At 41.5% G+C, this 22378-nt stretch overlaps 3 protein-coding genes across 3 annotated transcripts; all 3 read right to left on the bottom strand.

Annotated features, from left to right (window-relative positions):
* Window positions 1-3567: 3567 nt before the first annotated feature.
* Window positions 3568-6397, bottom strand: LOC133873417 (uncharacterized). The gene is made up of 2 exons (XM_062311123.1): window positions 5964-6397; window positions 3568-3958 (listed from the first exon to the last, which is right to left on the bottom strand). Exons 1-2 carry the CDS (start codon window positions 6395-6397, stop codon window positions 3568-3570), a joined length of 825 nt encoding a protein of 274 aa, XP_062167107.1.
* A 1921-nt stretch (window positions 6398-8318) lies between these two features.
* Window positions 8319-8696, bottom strand: LOC133873418 (uncharacterized). Its single transcript, XM_062311124.1, has one exon. It carries the CDS (start codon window positions 8694-8696, stop codon window positions 8319-8321), a length of 378 nt encoding a protein of 125 aa, XP_062167108.1.
* Window positions 8697-13003: 4307 nt separating this feature from the next.
* On the bottom strand, window positions 13004-14881 carry LOC133873923 (ammonium transporter 3 member 1-like). Its single transcript, XM_062311727.1, has 3 exons — window positions 14025-14881; window positions 13652-13937; window positions 13004-13570 (listed from the first exon to the last, which is right to left on the bottom strand). Exons 1-3 carry the CDS (start codon window positions 14661-14663, stop codon window positions 13071-13073), a joined length of 1425 nt encoding a protein of 474 aa, XP_062167711.1. The 5' UTR covers window positions 14664-14881; the 3' UTR covers window positions 13004-13070.
* Window positions 14882-22378: the final 7497 nt, after the last annotated feature.

Below are 22378 nucleotides of genomic sequence, written 5' to 3' on the forward strand. Positions count from 1 at the left end.
TATGACCGGTGCATGCTCCGGGTTGGTTATGTTTCGAACCGAGGGAGCAACACTTTGATTTGATCTGGTCTGGTTTGATTTGAACCTGTACATTCCTTAATGACTTTAGACAAATTTGGTGATTTGTCCGAGTCACTATTGAGGATATGACCGGTGCGTGCTCCGGGTTGGTTATGTTTCGAACCGAGGGAGCAACGCTTTGATTTGATCTGGTCTGGTTTGATTTGAACCGAGACTCCACACTTTGAATTGAACTGAGAATAACCATAAAAATGCATTGTCGGTGCCAACTTTAAAACAACAGAAAACGTAGTATAAGCAATTCACATAAAATATTTCTTCAAATGCTCGGCGTTCCAGGCTCTCGGTAATTCTTTACCGGCCGTATCAATCAAATGGTATGCCCCTTTGTCGTGGCATCGTATAACTCTGTATGGGCCTTCCCATTTTGCTCCGAGCTTTCCCTCGATTGGATCTTTGGTGATCGGGATTACTTTTCTCAAAACCCAATCTCCGAGTTGGAACTTTCGTGGGCTTACTTTTTTGTTGAAGTAACGGGCAGCTCGGTCTTGGTATGCAGCCCATGTTACCTTCGCTTCATCTCTTCTTTCTTGTAGCAAATCCAGATTGAGCTTGATTCCTTCGTCGTTGAGTCCTGGATTGTAGTGTGATACTCGGAAGCTGGGTGATCCGACTTCGGCAGGGATAATTGCCTCTGAACCGTAAGTTAAAGAGAAAGGAGTAGCCCCGGTGGGAGTACGTGTCGTGGTACGGTAGGCCCAAAGTACCTCGGGGACATATTCGGCCCAAGCTCCTTTCTTTTTTCCGAGCTTCTTCTTTAGTGTTTTGAGAAGAGTCTTGTTCGTAGCTTCCACTTGTCCATTCGCCGGTGGATATATTGGGGTTGAGTAATAATTTCTGATACGGAGTTCGGCACACCATTTTCGAAATGGTCCACAGTCGAACTGTTTTCCGTTGTCGGTAACGAAAGCGTATGGGATACCAAATCGACATATGACTGAATTCCAGAGAAATTTTACTACATTGGCGGTAGTGATAGTGGCAAATGCCTCGGCTTCAGCCCACTTGGTGAAGTAGTCTACCGCGACAAGAAGGAATTTCCGCCTACCTTTTCCCGGTGGCATAGGCCCGACTATGTCGACCTCCCATTTTGCGAATGGCCACGGCGAAGTGATAGGGCTTAATTTTTCAGGGGGTTGCTTCATCACCAGGGCAAACCTCTGACATTTATCGCATTTTCGGACGAGTTTGACCGAATCCTTATTCATTGTTGGCCAGTAGTACCCGGCTCTCATTGCTTTGTGTGCCAACATCCGAGAGTCGGAATGGTTCCCGCAGACCCCTTCATGTATTTATTTTAGTACGTATTCCGCCTCGGAATTTGTAAGACACTTGAGAAGTGGCTCGGTATATCCTCTTCGATAAAGTGATCCTCCGATAAGCACGTACCGGGCTGAATGCATTTTTACCTTACGAGCTCGCAGCTTCTCTTCGGGTAGGGAACCGTTGCGGAGGTACTGAATGACGTTAGTGGCCCACTCGGGTTCGTCTGATCTTTCTTCAATCTCCATCATGTCGAGTTTTGGAAGGATTGAAGGCTCGGTCTGTATCACCACCCCCCGTGTGGATATTTTGACGATGGGCTTGGTACCGGAACCCATTTTAGAAAGAGCATCAGCTCGGGCATTCTCTTCCCGAGGAACTTTTGTTACGACGGTTCTGTCAAAGTTAGATTGACATTTACGCACCTTATTGAGATATTGAATCATCTTTTCGCCTTGTGCCTCGGCAAATCCCTGCACATGGCTGACTACCACCTGAGAGTCGCTTTTGATCTCTAAGTTCCTTGCTCCCATTTCCCGAGCTATTGAAAGCCCGGCCAAAAGTGCTTCATACTCGGCTTCATTATTGGTGGTCACAAAATCCAGTTTGATCGCATATTGAAAAGTTTCTCCATCCGGGCTTGCCAACATGACACCGACTCCACTCTTCTGGTTGGCCGAGGAGCTGTCTACATATGCTACCCATGTTTCCTTCTCAGGTAGTTCTTCGCTTTCCGGCGTATTGTTGAACTCCAGTATGAAATCGGCTAAGGCTTGACCCTTGATAGAAGTACGAGGGTGGAATTCTATGTCAAACTGCCCCAGCTCTACTGACTAATTTACCAACCTGCCGGAAAGATCTGGTTTTTATAATATCTTCTTCAGCGGATGCTCGGTTAACACCCGTATAGCATGTGTCTGGAAATATGGCCTTAGTCTTTGTGCCGAGATTATTAAGGCGAAGGCCAGTTTTTCGATCCGAGGATACCTCTCATCGGCTCCATGGAGTGCTTTGCTGGTGAAATAAACCGGTTTTTGAATGCCTGAGTCTTCTCGGACCAAAGTTGAACTGATTGCCGAGGGTGATACTGCGAGGTAGAGATACAAGATTTCTCCTTCCTCGGGGCTGCTCAATAACGGCGGGTTAGTCAGATACTCTTTTAACTTCTTGAAGGCTTCCTCGCACTCACTACTCCACTTGAAGGCTTTTCTCAAAATCTTGAAGAATGGGAGACATTTGTCGGTGGACCGGGAGATGAACCGGTTAAGGGCTGCTATTCTCCCAGTCAGCTGTTGCAGTTGTTTGGTGGTCTGGGGAGATTGCATACCGAGGACAGCACTTAACTTCTTGGGATTCGCCTCGATTCCTCTTTGCGAAACCACGAATCCCAAGAATTTTTCGGAGGAAACGCCGAAAGCACATTTGGACGGGTTGAGCTTCATCTTGTGACTCCTTAGTGTCTCGAAAGTTTCCCCCAGGTCGGCTATATGGCCGGCGGCTCGTGTGCTCTTGACAAGCATGTCGTCAACATAGACTTCCACGTTTCGTACGATCTGATTTCGGAACATTTTGTTGACGAGCCTCTGGTATGTAGCCCCTGCATTCTTTAGACCGAACGACATCATTTTGTAGCAGTATAAACCTCTGTCAGTAATGAACGACGTTTTTTCTTGGTCAGCTTCATCTATGTGAATTTGGTTGTACCTTGAGAAGGCGTCCATGAACGTTAAAAGTTCATGACCAGATGTAGATTCTACAAGGAGATCGATCCGGGGTAATGGAAAACTATCCTTGGGACATGCTCTGTTGAGATCGGTGAAATCAACACACATTCTCCACTTCCTGGTGGCTTTCTTGACTAAAACCACGTTGGCCAACCACTTTGGGTAGTTTACTTCTCGGATAAACCCAGCCCGCAGGAGTTTGTGTACTTCCTCGGCTATGGCCTGGTTTCGTTCCGGTGCGAAGGTCCTCCTTCGTTGTTTAACCGGTCGATGGCTTGGATCAACCATTAGCTTGTGGGCTATTACGGATGGGGGTATTCCCGGCATGTCCTTGTGGCTCCATGCGAACACATCTTTGTTTTTTTTTTTTTTTTCTGAGGAATGCCACCAGGGCTTCCTTTATTTTAGAGGGAAGCTGCGCGCCTACACGGACCTTCTTCTTCGAGTCACCGAGCTCAAAATCTTCCAATTCCTCGACCGGCTCCCCCATCGGTGATTGCTATTTTTCTTCGTCCTTTTTCTTTTCTCCGAGTCTCGTGGCTTCCGGGAGCTTCTTCAAGCTTGTATTATAACATTCTCGGGCTATCCTATGGTCTCCTTTTTCGACACCGACTCCTTCTTCGGTGGGGAATTTCATGCTCAGGTGAGGGGTTGAGGTCACAGCCTTAAATTCATTGAGAGTTGTTCTCCCGAGGATGGCGTTGTAGGCCGATGATCGGTCGACTATTAAGAACCGAACCATCACCGTCCTCTGCCTTGGGTACATTCCCGCTGTGACCGGAAGCTCGATGGACCCGAGTGGGAGCACCTGTTCTCCTGTGAATCCCACAAGCGAATGTCTCGCCGGGATCACCTTACTTCGATCAGTCTTCATTTGCTTGAAGGCTGACCTGTAAAGGATGTCAGCCGAGCTTCCTGTGTCAACCAAGATGCGGTGTATTTTGTGGTTGGCTATGGCCAGACTCAGTACCAAAGCGTCGGTATGTGGGAGAGATACCCCTGTGTAATCGTCATCTGAGAATCCGACCACCGGAGCGTTTTGTGATGAGTGTCAAATATTGCATATGTGGACCCCTTAATTTGTATTTACTAAACCTTTAGTTTTGTTATTTTTTAATGTTTTTTGTTAGTTTTGGTATTTTAGTATTTTGCAGGTCATTGAGAGAAAACAATAGCTTTATGGTGAAAGAAAGCACACTTTAAGAAGACCTAGATGATGTGGTTATGTTCAACCAAATCAAGGAGAGGACTAAATCGAAATTTCTCTAATTGGAGTCAAAAGCGGATTGGACTAAATTTCAGATTCTGCCTATGTCACAGTATTTTGGCCATACCAATCAGCTCAAATATCCGATTGAAGTGAATCAAGTGGCGTTGGAAAGCTAACTCAATTTTCTACAAATCCTTATGAAATAGTATTTTCCTAATTCGGACGTCTTTTATGCCAAAAGTGTCCCGTAATAAAAGACCGCAAATCTGGACGGATTTGGAGTCGTTTTCCTTCTTGGATTGAGTTTTAAGTTTCCAACTCAAACTAGGAGACTAACCTCCGATTTTTCTAGGAATTCTAGGGCTTATAGGATTTGTTTTCTCCCTATAAATAGACCTCTAAGCCTCAACAAAAAGGGAGAAAAAAGTGAGAAGCTAGAGACCAAAATATTCTTTTCTTTTTAGTTTAGTTTTTCTTTAGGTTAGGTTTTATTTTCAATAGTCATGTGTAGCTAATTTTTCAACTAAGGTTGAGGATGAGGCCTCACCATTGAAGATCAACAATATTTTCATGTAAGTTTATACTATCCGATTTTATTTGGTTTAATTTTTCCTATGTTTTACTTCTTTTCAATGTGTGGAATGATTCTTGGATATCTTTTGTGATTCAAGGATACATTTGATGATTTGAGATAATTTCATATAATTGATTGCTTGGGTTTTTATTTATCAAAACGCTGGATATTCATTGTGTTTCGTTCTACAGATACATTTGATGATTTGGTTAATATCGGATATCTTTTGTGATTTGTGCAAAGAACGGATTCATTGAATGATTTAATGATTTTTTGAAGCATAGTAGAACATACATAAGATTTGTATGGTGAGAACTTCGAATGTGTATTGATGAACACGAGAATATGTTGCTATGATTTTGTGGGTGTGGATTCCAAAACCTTAGTATCTTTTATTTTGTTTTATTTTACTTTATTTACTTTATGTTGTTTTTCTTTTTATAAAAAATCAAACATTGTTTTGGAACTAGGTTAAGATTTAATTAGTTTAGAAACAAAATTATTTTTGAAGAACACAATTCCCTGTGGGATCGACCTCGCACTTGTAAAACCCTTTATTGCAAAAGATTTGTGCACTTGCGAGTACAATTAAAATTCACATCAAGTTTTTGGTCCAGATTTGCGGTCTTTTATTACGGGACACTTTTAGCATAGAAGACGTCCGAATTAGGAAAATACTATTTCATAAGGATTTGTATAAAATTGAGTTAGGTTTCCAACGCCACTTTATTCACTTCAATCAGATATTTGAACTGATTGTTATGGCCAAAATACTGTGACATAGGCAGAATCTGAAATTTAGTCCAATCCACTTTTGACTCCAATTAGAGAAATTCCGATTTAGTCCTCTCCTTGATTTGGTTGAACATAACCACATCATCTAGGTCTTCTTAAAGTGTGCTTTCTTTCACCATAAAGCTATTGTTTTCTCTCAATGACTTGCAAAATACTAAAATACCAAAACTAACAAAAAACATTAAAAAATAACAAAACTAAAGGTTTAGCAAATGCAAATTAAGGGGTCCACATATGCAATATTTGACACTCATCATTTTGTTTGTGGGATTTTAGAGGTTTGTGCACCGAGTAAACCTCGAAGTCCCTCATCTGCCTCGCGTATGCTTTCCGTGCCGAGCTAGACTCTTCGCCTCCTCCGAAACCCCCCGAAATCGTTTGTATCTCCGGAAGGTTTTCCTGCCGTGCTGGTCTGGCAAGGCTCCTACTTCTTTCTTGTGCGGCCCGAAGGTCTGGCCTGCGTTCCGGTTCCCTTCCCCTTTCCTGATTTCTTCCTCGTTCATCCCGGGGATTGTTTTGATTCTGATGGAACCGATTCTGATGGGGGCGATTGCCGTGCTCCGGGTCTTGCCGAACTCTTTGATCTGCGAGGAAATGGACAAGTTTTCCGTTTTCTATGAAGCGTTCAATTAGAAGTCTCAAGGATATGCAGGCTTCTGTACGATGCCCAGTAGTATCGTGAAACGCACAATACTGGTCGGCGTATCGTGAATGCGGATTTGCGAGCACCGGTCTGGGTTTTCGGTACATCGGGTCTCGCTTTAATCCAGGAGAACATCCATAATGGGTGCATTGAGGGGTGTCCAGTTGTGACCCCTTAGGGACTCCTGATCCCGTTTTGGCCTAGCCTCTTCTTCTGGAACACGCTTCCATTCTTCCTTCCGAAGGTTCTTCTTTTTTGGATTCTCGGAAGTGGATGGGCGAGTTTGCTCGGGTCCCAATAGAGCTCGGAGTGTCTCCTCCTGGTTGATGTACTTCTCGGCTTTACTCATAAAGCCATCTAGATTCTGAGGGGGCTTCCTGGCTATATCAGCCATTAGGGCTCCATCTTTTCGGATTCCCTGAAAGAGAGCTCCGTAGATGAAATCATCGGTTGCTGCTTTGGCTTCAAGTCTAGCCTGGTTAAACCTCATGAAGAAATCTCTGAGAGATTCCTCGGGTCCCTGGTGCAATGACATCAAGGATCTGGACGGCTTTCTTCTGACCCTTCCGGCCATGAACTGCGTCAGGAACATCCTACCGAGGTCCTCGAAATGACGAATGAAATTTGGCGGGAGGCTCCTGAACCAGTCACGGGCATTGCCCGAGAGGTTCAGAGGGAATGCTCGGCAGGCCACCATCTCAGGTGTTCGATGGAGGTCCATGTGGGCTCTGAAATTATCTAGGTACTCCACGGGATCCTCAAGGCCCATATAAAATGGGATCTCTGGGACTTTGAACTTCTTGGGAAGGTGAATATTTGCCACCTCCATGGTGAATGGAGAGGTGGTCTTTTGCAAAAGATTTTCCACCAGGGAAGCTTTCCCCTTATCGTTCCGTTGAATAGCTGCGGTCAGAACATTGCATCTTTGTTCCAACCGGGAGATCATGCCTTGTACCGCCCTTGCCGCCTCGGTTTGAGCTGGGGGAGGGTTTCCTGGGACTTCTTGGTTGTTCGGCTCCCCAGAGCCTTCGACCCGGCTACCTTCCTCTTGGTTTCCCGGGTCAGTGACAGTTTGATGAAGTTCTGGAACCCGGGCTTGGAGAATAGCATTCATAGTGGCCAAATCCTCGATGCTTTTGGCCATCTATTCCATTCTTTCATTCAGGCGAGTGAGTTGGGGATCGTTGGAGTTTCCTTCCTCCCGGGCATTTCAGTCATCCCGGGGCACTCTGTTGGCTTCTGATCTAGTATTTACCATAACGGGATTTTTTTTTTTTTGTAGAAAAACGATACAAGTCGTTCCCACAGACGGTGCCAAACTGTTGAGACAGTTTTCGGTAGGTGACGTGTCGATCAGATATTTGCCTTGGTTGCTCCTGGTCCACTTGAAAAACAAGGTTGCGTTGGGGGGTTCCGACAACCCCGCTCCGATGCTTAAGTGAGTGTATGGTTCTGAGAATAAATGCGCAGAATAATGTCAAAAAGATTGATTAGCATGTACCTTAGAATCTGAAGAGGTTCTAGTATTTATAGAGGTTGAGGAGCAGTTATTTCCCCTGCATCCACGGGAATCAGCAGTTACATGGAGACGTGGCATCGGTTACGCGGATATCTCGGGTTCACAGAGTTAAGATCGGAGGCACAATCCTTTATGGATGGTGTGCTAAACTGCTGGTGAGGTCACGACCCATGATCCTATTTAGGGTCGTGCGTCACATCCTTAACTCCCGGGTAGTCTTAGGATGTCTGCGGATGATGGAGTTATGGTGCACCCGGGCCGGTTCGGTTGAATTGGATCGGGCCCGAACTGCAGGACTGGGCCTCCGATGGGTTAATTTGTGGATTGTTGGGCCTTGTTCGGGTGTATGTGATGGGCCAGATTCTCGGGTTGGGCCTAGCACCCAAGAAGGTTGATATTCTTCCCAACATGGATGATCATATTTCTCAATTTTATTGTGACTCGAGATAAAACATGATGCACTATGTGATCCTCGTATGCTGTATGTAAAGCATAAACTGAGCTAGATTCTATGTGTATCTGTTATATGTATGCTGTTGTATGCAGCGATCCAGCACAGCTTGTGGAAACACTGGCTCGTCTTCTCCTATGGGAAGATGATCTTGTACAGGTGTCCCGGTGCCCAGCCATTTCTTGAGGACCGAAACATGAAAAACATTATGGATTTTGGATGATGGTGGGAGAGCCAAACGATACGCTACTGGACCAATCTTGGCAGTAATGCGGTAGGGCTCGAAAAACCTGGGGGCTAGATTCTGGTTGGTCCGTTTGCTAAGGGACTGTTGGTGATAGTTGTGCAATCGCAAGTAGACCCATTCGCCCGGACAAAACTCCCTTTCTGTGTGATTCTTATCATAAACCTGTTTCATGCGATTTTGGGCCCCCATTAATTGACGACGAACCTCTCAAAGTACTGCGTCTCTAGCAACCAAGGCTCCCTCAACCGCAGCAACTTGAGTGGTACCTGGTATGTAAGATAAGAGAGAGGGTGGAGGCCTTCCATAAACAACCTCGAAGGGTGAGTGCTTGGTGGCTGAGTGGAAACTGGTATTGTAACAGAATTCAACCCACGGTAGCCATTTAACCCACTGCTTAGGATAAGAACTAGTGAAGCACCGTAGGTACATCTCAATTGTACGATTGACTACCTCCGTCTGGCCGTCCGTTTGAGGATGGTAGGCTGAGCTAAATCTGAAGCTGGTACCATTGAGTCGAAACAGCTCGCGCCAAAAAAGGCTAGTGAAGGTTGGGTCTCGGTCACACACAATGGAAGTTGGTATCCCATGGAGCCGAAAAATGACTTCAAAGAAGACTTGGGCAACTTGAGATGCCGTATATGGGTGCTTGATGGGAGTGAAATGCCCATATTTGGAGAACCTATCGACAACCACCAAGATAGTAGTTTTTCCATTAGACGGGGGGAGACCATCAATGAAGTCCATAGAGATATCAGACCAAACTTGCTCTGGAATCGGCAACGGTTGTAGCAACCCTGCAGGCTTGGTCGCATCTGTTTTGTGGCGCTGGCAAGTGTCACAGTGTTTGATAAATTCTTTGAGTTGGGAACTCATACCTGGCCAATAAAAAACTGCTCTCAGCCGCTGTAGCGTCTTGTGGTAACCTTCATGGGTGGCATTGTGGAATTCAGCAATGATCGTTGGAGTGAGCGCAGAGGTGGAGGCAAGATAAATATGATTCTTGAAGTAGATGACACCCGAGTGAACGTGCCATGGTCCCTGCATGTCACCCGCCTGTATCTTCTCTACCAGCTCTCGGAGGAGGGGCTCACTTTGTACTTCATGCTGGATGGGTTCAACCCACTGGGGTACGGGTTGTGAGATAGCCATGAGAGAGCCTTCCCCCTGCCGTGATAATGCATCTGCCATCGAGTTTTCGGACCCCTTCTTGTATTCAATGATGAAATCATACCCTACCAACTTGACAAGCCATTTTTGTTGAGCCTCTGTTACAATGGTTTGGTCCTATAGGTATTTGAGACTGCGGTGATCCGTTCGCACGACAAACTGCTGTCCTAATAAGTATGGCCTCCATTTTTGGACCGATGCCACCAAAGCCAACATTTCTTTCTCATAAGCTGACAGATTTAAGTTCCGCCCTTGCAAGGCTTGGCTAAAAAAAGCAATAGGACGTCGGTCTTGCATCAAGACAGCCCCAAGACCGTACCCAGAAGCATCACACTCTATGACGAATGTCTTAGAGAAATCTGGAAGAGCCAATACGGGAGCCCGCGTCATAGCTGTTTTGAGATGCAACAGAGCTTGTTCCGCCTCAGTAGTCCACTTGAAAGCATCCTTTTTGAGAAGTTGAGTTAATGGCCGAGCAATAACACCATAGTTTTGGATGAACTTTCGATAGTAGCCGGTAAGGCCTAGGAACCCCCGTAGTGCCTTGAGTGTGGTAGGCCGTGGCCACTCCAACATGGCTTTGATTTTCTCAGGGTCAACCGCCACCCCTTCTCGGTTAATAATATGGCCTAAGTAATTCACCCTCACTTGGCCAAAGCTGCATTTATCTCTTTTGACATAGAGTTGATTAGTCCGCAAGATATCAAAAACAATGGATAAATGGCTCATGTGTTCCCCCCATGACTTGCTGTAAATTAATATGTCGTCAAAGAAAACAAGGACAAACTTACGCATAACATCTCGGAAAACATCATTCATCAAAGATTGAAAAGTGGAAGGAGCGTTAGTGAGACCGAACGGCATTACCAGGAATTCAAAGTGCCCATGATGAGTGCGAAAAGCTGTCTTCTCCACGTCCCCTTCCTTCATTCGAATTTGATGATAGCCGGAGCGCAAATCCAGCTTGGAGAAGTACTGAGCCCCATGCAACTCGTCCAACAACTCGTCTATTACGGGGATGGGAAATTTGTCCTTGATGGTAATACGGTTAAGAGCGCGATAATCCACACATAAACGCCAAGAACCATCCAGTTTTTTTACCAACAATACAGGCGAGGAATAGGGACTGGTGCTAGCCCTTATAACCCCTGTTTTTAACAACCCCCAAATAATTTTCTCAATCTCATTTTTTTGATAATGCGGGTACCTGTAGGGGCGTACATTCACTGCCCTGGAGTCCTCAATAAGGGGAATTTGATGGTCGTGCTTTCGGGGGGGGGGGGGGGGGGGGTGGTAGCCTACAGGGTTCTGCAAATATCTCCTTGAAGTCTTCCAGCAACTGTAACAATTCAGGTTCTGCAATTTCGGGACAGCTCTGTTCTACGCCCAAGTGTATTTAGAATATCTGCACAAAGACTCCCTCTTGTTGTTTCCTCAGTTGCTTTAGCATTTTTGATGCCTCCAGCAACTTGTCTTGTGGGGAAGCTAACCCTTTCAAAGTAACTTCCTGCCCTTGCCACTGGAAACTCATGTACAATTTGGAGAAGTCCCAAAGAATCGGGCCAAGAGTTCTTAGCCATTGGGCCCCAAGCACTGCATCATAGCCACTCAACTTAAGGAGATAAAATTCAATAGTGAACCTAGTGTTTTGAAACCAAACCTGAACCGCTGAGCACTTTCCCTTGCTGCTCAACTTTTCTCCATTGGCCACCAATACCTCAATCTTTGTGTGTCGGTCTGGTTTCAGCCCCAGTCGGTCGGCCAATTCCACGCTCAGAAAATTATGCGTGCTACCCGTGTCAGCCAGTAAGGTATTACAGGTTTTCATGATCATTCCTTTAATCCTCATGGTTTGCGGAGACTGTGCACCCGAAATCTCATGAAGGGATATTTTAGGAATGTCGGTGTCTTCCTCATCCCACCGCTCCTTGCTCGGATTCTCCTCCATTGACTCCTCACCCTCTTCATATATACCTTCTATTAGGAACAATTTTTTGCATTTATGGCCCGGCGAGAATTTATCATCACAGTTGAAACAGAGCCCTTTCGAACGGCGGTCACTCAACTCTGCTGGACTTAATCTCTTAATTGCTGGTGAGCGGTTCCTGGCTAAATGAGCAGAGGGTAAAGGAGGATAGTTAGAAGGAGCCATGGTTCTTTTTACCTCAGAAAAAATCGCAGGGTGTCTTTGGGCCTGTAGTCGCGCTTCGTACAACCGGGCGAGACCTACTGCGGCTGTCAACGTTTCTGGTCGTGAGGCTTGCACTTCTGGTCTAATGGTCTCCTTCAAGCCAATAATAAACCCACCGACCTGCTGTGCCATTGAGAGTCGGCCAGCCCTGCTCAACAACCGTTCATACTCACTTTGATAATCACGCACCGTTCCAGTTTGGCGAAGCTTTGTTAGATCGCCAAAGAAATCGTCGAACTGAGTAGGCCCGTATCTAACATGCAACCCCTCCTTTAGCGCCTCCCACTCCAACGCTGCCTCTCCTTCCTTAAAAAGTTGATACCACAGTTGTGCTTCCCCTTCAAGGTGGAAAGCAGCTAATGATACTTTCTCCTCCTCCGCTGTATTCTGATACTCGAAGAATTGTTCCGCTCGACATATCCAACTAGTTGGATCTTCCGAGCCATTATAACGGGGAAAATTGAGTTTGGCGAACTTGGGCACAAACGAACCAGATTCTGTTCGTGAAGTACTGCCCTTTACCCTGTTTCGTGCAGAGCTCCCCTCACCCTCCTGGTGATCTCCTTGCGTCTGCTAGTTCGTATTGGGTTTTGCCGCAAGCATCTCCTCCATCCGTTTGAGAATTCGTTCCTCCATGGAGCTTAACGCACCCAGTTCCTTCTCTATGCGTTCCAACCGCTGCTCCGTCACATCTTGAATTGGCTCTGATACCAAATTGTTGTGTGCTTGTGTTTGAGAGCGTGTTTGGTGTTTGGTCATAGACAAAGCCTCGGAATAGAGCTTCCTTAGCCTACCTATGGTGGGGATAAGGGGCATTCGAGGTACCCTGCCTCCTAAAGATCAACTGCAATAGTTGAGGATGAAATATCTGATGGCTTATTCATTGCCTCCTTAGGTTTAAATAGAATGCTTACATGAAAGGAAAAATACACGAATGGGAAAATGGGAAACAATCCCTTATTATTCTCCTAATTTTCTACTGGGAAACAATCCCTTATTTTGGCCGCGATCAGCCACATTCCTTCTTAGCCATGATGTGCAGCCCACGACTTTCCTTCCCGTGATTTATCTTGCCATGCAGACCACGACTGTCCTTCTTAGCTTCCTTAGTGTGCGGCACACGTAACACTTATCGACATTTTTCAATCTATTCTGTGGTTCATGTGATTGCTAATTGATGTTTGTACATTTCCTTAAATCCAACATCAGACCGCGTCTTCACTCTGGAAGGCGTCATTATTCTTACCATTTTGTGTATATTTTTCCCTTTGTCCTTGGCCAATAAGAGCGTAGGCGTCTTCTCCATGAGCTGCATCGTCCCCAATCTTGAGCTCTGCCTCAGTCATTCGAAGGGGCAGTAGAAGTTTAATACCACAGAGTATGATGGATGTGGCTACTACATTCCAACCTATTATAAAACATGCTCCCGCCAACTGCTTCCAAAATTGTACTCCACCCCTGCCGCCATAGAAGGCCCCTTTTGACTTTGGGATCGGCAGGAACAAGCTACAGAGGTCCGGGTGAGCAAAGAGTCCGGTAAGAGCTCCGCCCAAAACTCCGGCAACAGCGTGAGTATGGATGACACCAAGGGTGTCGTCAACCACCTGCAGAAACGGCAGCTTCTTGCTCAAAACCATCATGGTGTACCAGGGAATGGTCCCGGAAACTATCCCCATTACCAGTGCAGCCCAGCCCTGAACGAGACCTGTAGATAGGGAAAAAGGATGAGAGTGTGGAGAAACTGAATGGATATTTGTGAATAAGGACGCATATGAGATGTTCTCACCTGCGCCAGGAGTAATACAGACCAACCCTGTTATCATTCCCTGGATGGCCCCAATCACAGAGGGCTTCTTGAAGAAGATCACATCCCAGCATGTCCATACCAGGAGACTAGTGGATGCACAGATGTGAGTGTTGAGAACGGCCATAGAGGAATCCACATTGGCGGAGAAAGGATCTCCGCCATTGAAACCAGTCCAACCCATCCAAAGAATTCCAGCCCCAGCAAGTGAGAGTAAGAGATTGTTAGGTGGGAATTCTTCCCGGTCTTCCCTCAATCTTGGTCCAACCTACAGGGAAGACCAGGAAAGTCAAATATTGGATCATCGATCAATATTATATACGAGGAGATATAGGAAAATTAAACCAGTACTTACCCAATAAGCTGCTGTGAATCCTGCTGCACCGGAAGCTAAATGGACAACATAACCGCCGGAATAATCCATCACACCCCATTGATAGAGGAAGCCGCCGCCCCACACGCTGAATGCTCCGACGCTGTAGGAGAAAGTGATCCATAGCGGCACAAAGACCATCCAAGCTTTGATGCTCATCCGACCGAGAACCGACCCGGCAAGTAGTATTACAGTCACAGCCGCAAAGGCATACTGGAAGAAGACCATGGTGGCCGTGGGGTACAAAAGTGTAGCGTCTTGAGTTATATTTTTGTAGTTTGTGGAGGGGAGGACGGCTTGTGCGATCAAGAAGTCCTGGGAAACGGCGAGGCCAGCTTTCCCCCAAAACGGAAGAAGCTTATGACCAAACGACATCTTGTAAGCCCACAGCACCCAGCAAGGCATGACGGCTGCGAAGGCAAATAGTGCCATGAAAGCTGAGTTGAGTGCCCATTTCTTCTTCACAATGCCTGCATAAAGGATCACTAGCCCGGGCATGCCTTGCATACCCACTAGAGCCGCGGATATCATCTGCCATGCGTTGTCGCCCTTGTTCAGCCACTCCGGCGCAACGGGAGGGCCTTGCAGGTATCCCGACGGAACAACTGAAGCATTCGCCATTGTTGGTTGGGTTTCAGGTTTTAAGCTTCAAGCTCTTGCAGCTTTGACTACCCCAAAACCTTCACAACAGGGTAGAAATACCAGCACACCCAGTTATATAGTCAACAAATACATATTCTTTTGCAAACGTGGTTGAGTGCTTTAACGTAAGAATCTAGAGTAGGATGGTCAAACGAAACTTCCCTTTGTCATGTTGTTTTAAGTGATAGACCCACTGTTGCCATTGTTTTGAATGAATGAACGAACCGGATTTCCTGTAATTGTGACATTTTTTTTTTTTTTTTTTTGTTATTAATAGGATTTATTTGTCTAAAATAAGAACTTGAACAGTTCAAAACTTGTGCAAACATTGGTAACCTCTCGTAATTACAGTCCGACAGACTGTAAACCAGACAGGAGATTGAAGTAAATGTCGATCCGTGGATATCGCTGGAGCATCGTAAGATCCGGTGCACTGAATCTTCAACCGCACATGGAGTAAGGGATTCCACAAGATTCTCGGCCAAAAGTCAGGCCATCTCCAGCAGAAGCTTCATTTTAACCAAAAAGTCAAATTTGACTATTTTTAGCACTTTTTCTTCATCCAACAGAATAGCCATTATAATTTTTTCCTTAACTTCATCAACAGTGAATAGCCACTACTGGCTATTCACTGTTCATCAGTTATTATATTTTATATTATATTTTTTTCTTTCTCTCACCATCTCCTCACTTCAGCCTCTCTCTCTCTCTCTCGCTCACTTCTCCTCTGCAATCCCGCATGTCCCCCCACTTCCCCGCTTATTAGGGTTCGACGAAGAAGGAAGGAGAAGAATCGGAGAGAAGGAGATCTGAGAAAGGTGGGTCGACCGAGGAGAGGCGCCGATTTTTTCTGGCAAGCAGAGGGGCCGATTGTCGGCGAGCAGAGGCGCTGATTTCCATCGAGCAGAGGCGCCGATTTCCGTCGAGCAGAGGAGCCGATTTTCGACGAGCAGAGGCACCGATTTCCGTCGAGCAGAGGCGCCGATTTTCGACGAGCAGAGGCACCGATTTCCGTCGAGCAGAGGCGCCGATTTCCGTCGAGCAGAGGCGCCGATTGCGGGTCGCGGGTCATCGTCCAACGGTTGAAGGGTGATTTCCGGCGAAAGGAGATTTTCTGTGGATTCTTCCTTAGTTGGCCGATTTGGTGTGTTCTTTGTAGTGGGTGTGGAATTTCGGTTGTGTGTGTTGGTTGTGCTGTGAACTTCCGGCAGTGTGTGTGTGTGTGTGAATTTCGGTTGTGTTTGTTGTTGTTTTGGCCGGAAGTTAATTGGGTGTGGAATTCTAGTGAACCCACCGGCGAGGAGGAGTGACCGGAGAGTGTTTTGGCCGGAAGTTGATTGGGTGTGAAATTATTTCTGGTGAACCCACCGGTGAGGACTGAGGAGGAGTGATCCGAGAGAGAGAGAGGGAGGGAGGAGGGAGAGAAAGAAAATAAAACAATAAAAAAATATTAAAAAAATATTATTTAAAGAAAATGAAGTGTGGAATAGAGATTATTGTTGGAGTGATTTTAAGAAAACCAGTGGTTAAAGTAGAGATTGAGGCTTTTTGAATAGCTATTTTAACCATAACTGCTGGAGATGGCCTCAAGGGATCCAAAGCAACGAATCCAAAAAAGGACAGGGGCGTTAAACAAGGGTGGGCTCTACTATCCGAGATGGTCCTAAGTATCCCAAGCCGCCTGGAGTGTGAACGTGGAAATTTTTGCGCCTGAAAACAATTAAGAGTAGTTTGGCAAACCACTCAATCTCCTTCTATTTTTTTTTTTCACTTTTTCTAAAAAAAACATTTTAATTTTTTTACACTTTTTATATCACATCAATCATTTTTTATTATTATTCAAATAAAAAATTTACTACAAAACAAAACTTTTTCACTTTTCTATAAAATGTTCTCAAATTTTATATTACATCAATCACTTTTTACTACATAACACACAAATATTCCACGACCCAATTACTTACCAAACAAGCCCTTAGATTCTGTCATTTACGGTTTACTTGACTTAACGCCTTTTTCCTATTCTAAAATTTGGATTCTACGATCGGACGGTTCGGAATTGTATGATATGAACGCTTCCATTTTCTCGGTCCTTTTAACCAACATGTCTGATGTCTCTTATATTAATATACAAGTGATTGCAGCTGTCATTTGAATTTTGACTACCAAATGTGATAATAACATGACACCCACTGACATCATCATTTTTTTTTTTTTTTTTTTTTTTTAAATTTTTCATGATGAAATTAAGAATTGTGTAAGATGGTCGGATTTTCAAATAATGTAGATCTCTTACGGGGAATCCGGTATTCGTCTTTCTCCAGCATTTTATGGTTATGTTTGTTAAAAAATATTGTTTATTTATTTATTTTTTTTTTAATTTTTAAAATATAATTATTAATAAACTACTTAAAACACAAAATCTTAGTAAAAACAGTTTTTAACTTTATGTCACACCAAGACATTTTTTCAAACTGAAAATAAAAAACACAATCCCCAAAATACATTATTTAACAAACATTTTCTATAATTAGCGAGAATTATAAAAATAATAATAATAATTCCTATTGAAATAAATGTAGTAGAATATGAAGGTACTTATAAGGTATTGTTAAAAGATCATCAATTCCTAATAAAATATGATAGGGAGGTAAATGAACCAAGGTATGATAGGTACCTCTCAAACAAAGAGCTGAAAAGATTAGGAGTCACCAGGACCTCAAACAACTATTCATAACTTTAAGCTCACTACGCGACAAATAATCACACAACACCCACGTACAAGGGGTTACCATAAAAAAAATCTCACACAAGAAAGGTCACAACCCCAAAAGAAAGCAATGGCCTCTTCAGCCTTAAAAATTCTGTATATTGAGTTTTATTCTTAAGAATTTTTTACTGACTTAAGCATCAGAATTAGCTTTTCGATTTGCATGAACTGATGTCATTTCAGTGGTCTTCTCTTTATTTTGCAAGTGCCCATCATCCGATTCGACCGACAAAAATCTGTTTCATCAAAATAAATGTGATATGTGTGCCATTCGGAAGCAGTCTATTTATTAAACTATTAATAAGTGGTTGAATGTCAATTTAATACCCCTTTATATTGGTTATTTCTGCCATAAGTACCTTAATATGAGTGGGGTTTAACAATAGGTTTGAGTCAATGATTCAAAAACTTCCTCTTCTCGATTTCGATTGGCGTAGAAATTCAAGAATTATAACTCTAATTCACATGCGTGGACCTAGGGTTTTATGTTGAAAAAAAAAAAAATAAATAAAAAATGAGGGAGATTCTTGCGATGAATTCCTTGATACAGTTATTAATGCTTAATTTGAATAATATTATATGTCAATAGTCTTCCGTTCAAATGATTTAAACGAAGCGTACGGAGTACCATAATCTGTGATTAAAAAATTATAAATTATTATTTTTAATATCGTGCGTTACCATTACGAAGCTATAAACGTTAACTTTTTCTTTTCTTTTTTTTTTTCAAAAAAAAAAAAAAAAAATAGAGTTGAAATATATGAAAAAATAATCATCGAAGTGGCCAGCAACCTTAGCTACATACTCGCAGCGACCTCGTGGCCAAGTAGAGACCTTAGGAATTAGTGGACAATAATTGATTGCTGTGGATAGTAAATATAAACCATTAACCAATTTCTATGATTGTACAAATTTTGTTATAGAAAGGCAAGGTATTGGGGATAAATCACCGCTTATTTTAAGAAGGAAGGAGTAAATTTAATTATTTAATTAATATTTTAACACTCTCTTTTACGTGTGAGTTTAAACTTTTTTTTTAATAGATGAAGTCCAACACGTTGAATATTTTAAATTGAAATTAGAAGTAAATGAAGAAGACAATGTTGGAACCCAGGACATTTGCGCTGATACCATATTAAATTATAACTTATTTTAAAAGTTTCAGCTAATAGGAAGAGATAAATTTAATCATTTAATTAATACTTTAAAAAATAGTACTATTTGCCTTCTTCTTTTTTTCTTCTTCTTTCTTTTATTTTTATTATTATTATTATTATTATTTAATTTGAAAAAATGGTTAGATGTGCCAAAAAAGAGAAAATTATTTTTGTGTTTGAGTTATATGCTAATGTTTTTGTTTTAAGAAAGATAAAACAGAAGATAACAAACAAGAACTCTTTTTGATTGAATTTGTGTTCTAAGGTAAGAACTATTTTTGTACTTTTAAGTGTTTTGTATTTGGGATGTTTGTTGAAGTTTTTATTTTGAGAAGAAAAAACAAAAGACAGAAGAGTTGGGAATTGAAATTGATAATTTCGACACCAAAAGAAATAATTTTTTTTTTCTTTGATCACAAGGTTGATTTATTCATTAATTTACATATTTATCATGTTGATATAGATATTGTTGTTATTGTTTTCATGTTTATTAAGCAGTAAACTCACCATTTCACATGTATACATAGTATAAGGAGTGGGTAAAATGCCCGATTGCCATCGAACCGTCAACGTTTGGCAATCGACTTTTGGTGGCTGGTAGGAGGAATAAAACTATTGTTTCGACGTTGGTTCAATTGGCGGTAGATTTTTTTTTTAGGCGGTTAATCCAACTAAATTGAACCTTTTTTTTTTTTTAAAGGCGGTAGATTTTGATTGGCGTAGCAATTCAAGAATTATAACTCTAATTCACATGCGTGAACCTAGGGTTTTATGTTGAAAAAAAAAAAAAAAAAAAAAAAAGAGAATAAAAAATGAGGGAGATTCTTGCGATCGATTCCTTGATACTGTTATTAATGCTTAGTTTGAATACTCTTCCGTTCAAATGATTTAAACGAAGCGTACGGAGTACCATAATCTGTGATTAAAAAATTATAAATTAATTTTTTTTTTAATATCGTGCGTTACCATTACGAAACTATAAACGTTAACTTTCTTTAAAAAAAACAAAAATAGAGTTGAAATGTATGAAAAAATAATCTTCGAAGTGGCCAGCAACCTTAGCTACTCGCAGCGACCTCGTGGCCTTAGAATTAATTAGTGGACAATAATTGATTGCTATGGATAGAAAATATAAGCCACCAACCAATTTCTGTGATTGTACAAATTTTGTTATGGAAAGGCAAGCTACTGGAGATAAATCGCCACTTATTTATTTAAAAAAATGAGTAAATTTAATTATTTAATTAATATTTTAACACTCTCTTTCACGTGTGAGCTCATACTTCTTTTTTAATTGGTGAAGCCCAGCACGTTAAATATTTTAAATTGAAATTAGAAGTAAATGAAGAAGACAATGTAGGAACTCATGACATTTGCGTTGATACCATGCATATTAAATTATCACTTATTTTAAAAGTTTCAGCTAATAGAAAGAGATAAATTTAATTATTTAATTAATACTTTAACAAATAGTACTATTTGCCTTCTTCTTTCTTTTATTATTATTATTATTATTATTATTTAATTTGAAAAAATGGTTAGATGTGCCAAAAAAGTGAAAATTACTTTTGTGTTTGAGTTATATGCTAGTGTTTTTTTTTTTTTTTTTTTTTTTTTTAAGAAATTTAAAACAGAAGATAACAAATAAGAACTCTTTTTGTTAATTTGATTTTTTTGTTGGGAGGGGTGTTTTTCACTTTTTTGTTTGAACTTGTGCTCTAAGGTAAGAACTATTTTTGTACTTTTATGAGTGTTTCGTATTTGGAATGTTTGTTAAAGTTTTTATTTTGAGAAGAAAAAACAAAAGACCAAAAACAGAAGAGTTGGGAAATAATTTTTTTTTCTTTGATCACAAGGTTGATTTGTTCATTAATTTACATATTTATCATGTAGATATAGATATTGTTGTTATTGTTTTCATGTTTATTAAGCAGTAAACTCACCATTTCACATGTATACATAGTATAAGGAGTGGGTAAAATGCCCGATTGCCATCGAATCGTCAACGATTGGCAATCGACTTTTGGTGGCTGGTAGGAGGAATAAAACTATTTGTTTCGACGTCGGTTCAATTGGCGGTAGATTTTTTTTTTAGACGGTTAATCCAACTAAATTGAACCCTTTTTTGTTTTATTATTATTATTGTATTTGAAATCAAAAAGATGACATTTGATTTGAAATAAAATGACGTCATTTTGAACTTTAGATCACTTGTTTAGCCAAAAAAATAAACCATTTTGGCGCAAAAAAAGAGTCTTTGACCAGTAAAAAAAGCACATAATTAACCGACCGTATAACTGACTTAACTATAATAGTAAAAATGGTTATTGTTACTATCTATATAAAGTCAGTTAATCAATCAACTTGACATACCGTGACGATTTGAAGGGCAAAAATGCTCCAATAAGAAGAGGGGAAGGAGAGAGGGTTATTAAACGGGCCTTAATTGATACCTAATCTAAGTATCTGCAAACTAAAAGAAGGCCCTTCTACGTAGTAGTCATTTTGTTAGTGGGTGACCCTGGAAGCTGGCCCTTACCATTTCATGTTTGGGGGCACAGTAGTCTTAACCTAGTGGCTGCGTCCGTACCCCTTTTGTGGTCCATAACCCTTTTCTAACTTTTTGTGAATATTGATGTATTAGGAGCTCATATCCGAATTCCCAACAATGAACAATTTGAATTTATGACAATTTGGATAGTTAATTGTAAAAAGACTTTAATAATTAATCGAGACACTTAATTGGGAAAAATCCTTTTATAAGGTTCATTTATTTTTATTAGATTTTGAGCTGTCCGCATGTCTATTTGAATAAGTAGAGTCCTCATGTAATTGCTATCGGATCTCAATTTTAAGAGTTGTGTTAAACTACTATTTATCATAAAAGTTTAAGTTGGTAGGAATAAATAAATTTAATCATTTAATCAATACTTTAACACTTTCTCTCACGTGTGGGCAGGGACGGAGCTATAAGCTCTTATGGGCAGGGGCCAGTGGTTAAAAAAAAAATTTTAGTAGGGGCTAGTAGGCTAAATTTTTATTTTTTTACCTTATATTTTATATTTTATATATTTTTAGAAAGGGGGCTGCTCCGTCCATGCGTGTGAGTTCAAAATACTTTTTAATAGGTGAAATATAATACGTAAAATATTTAATTAAAATGAAAATTGATAAATAACAGAATCAAAGTTCAAAGTTAACACCTTTGACACTGATACCATATTAAATTACCACTTATCCCACGTGAGCTTTAGTCTATGAATTGCATGGGGACATAGACAAAAACAATCCAATCGAATGAATCGATCATCAAAGAATTGTCTCAACCTGGCCTCTATGCATGTGGGCGGGACAACCTTGTTCCCTTCGTTATTTTGCTTTTAATTTCTTCCTGGTTTTGTTCAGATTGCATGATGCACGCCTGGATCGATGACCTTTCAATGTTGAAAGTTTTGTATGACTTTTCAAACTTTGATCGAGTCCAAGCCGTTGCTGCTTTCCCGTTGCCCAACTCTTAATTTAGGAAGATGAGTACGTAGTTTGGCAAGAAATTGGTGGTTTATAAAGATATTCGTAAAAGTTAAGTCTTACATTAGTTTCTTATTAAAAAAAAAATTAGACTTTATAAATAATTTTAAAAAACTTTAATTTGACTAACTTTTTTAAAATGATAACGTACAAGCTTTTATAAGTTTTCTTATTTAAGCCAGACAAGCATTATGCATGAGATTGATTTGTAGTAAAAAACTTGAAAGTAAAGCAAATAC

This window comes from Alnus glutinosa, chromosome 7 (assembly GCF_958979055.1).
Source record: "Alnus glutinosa chromosome 7, dhAlnGlut1.1, whole genome shotgun sequence".
Lineage (NCBI taxonomy): Eukaryota > Viridiplantae > Streptophyta > Magnoliopsida > Fagales > Betulaceae > Alnus > Alnus glutinosa.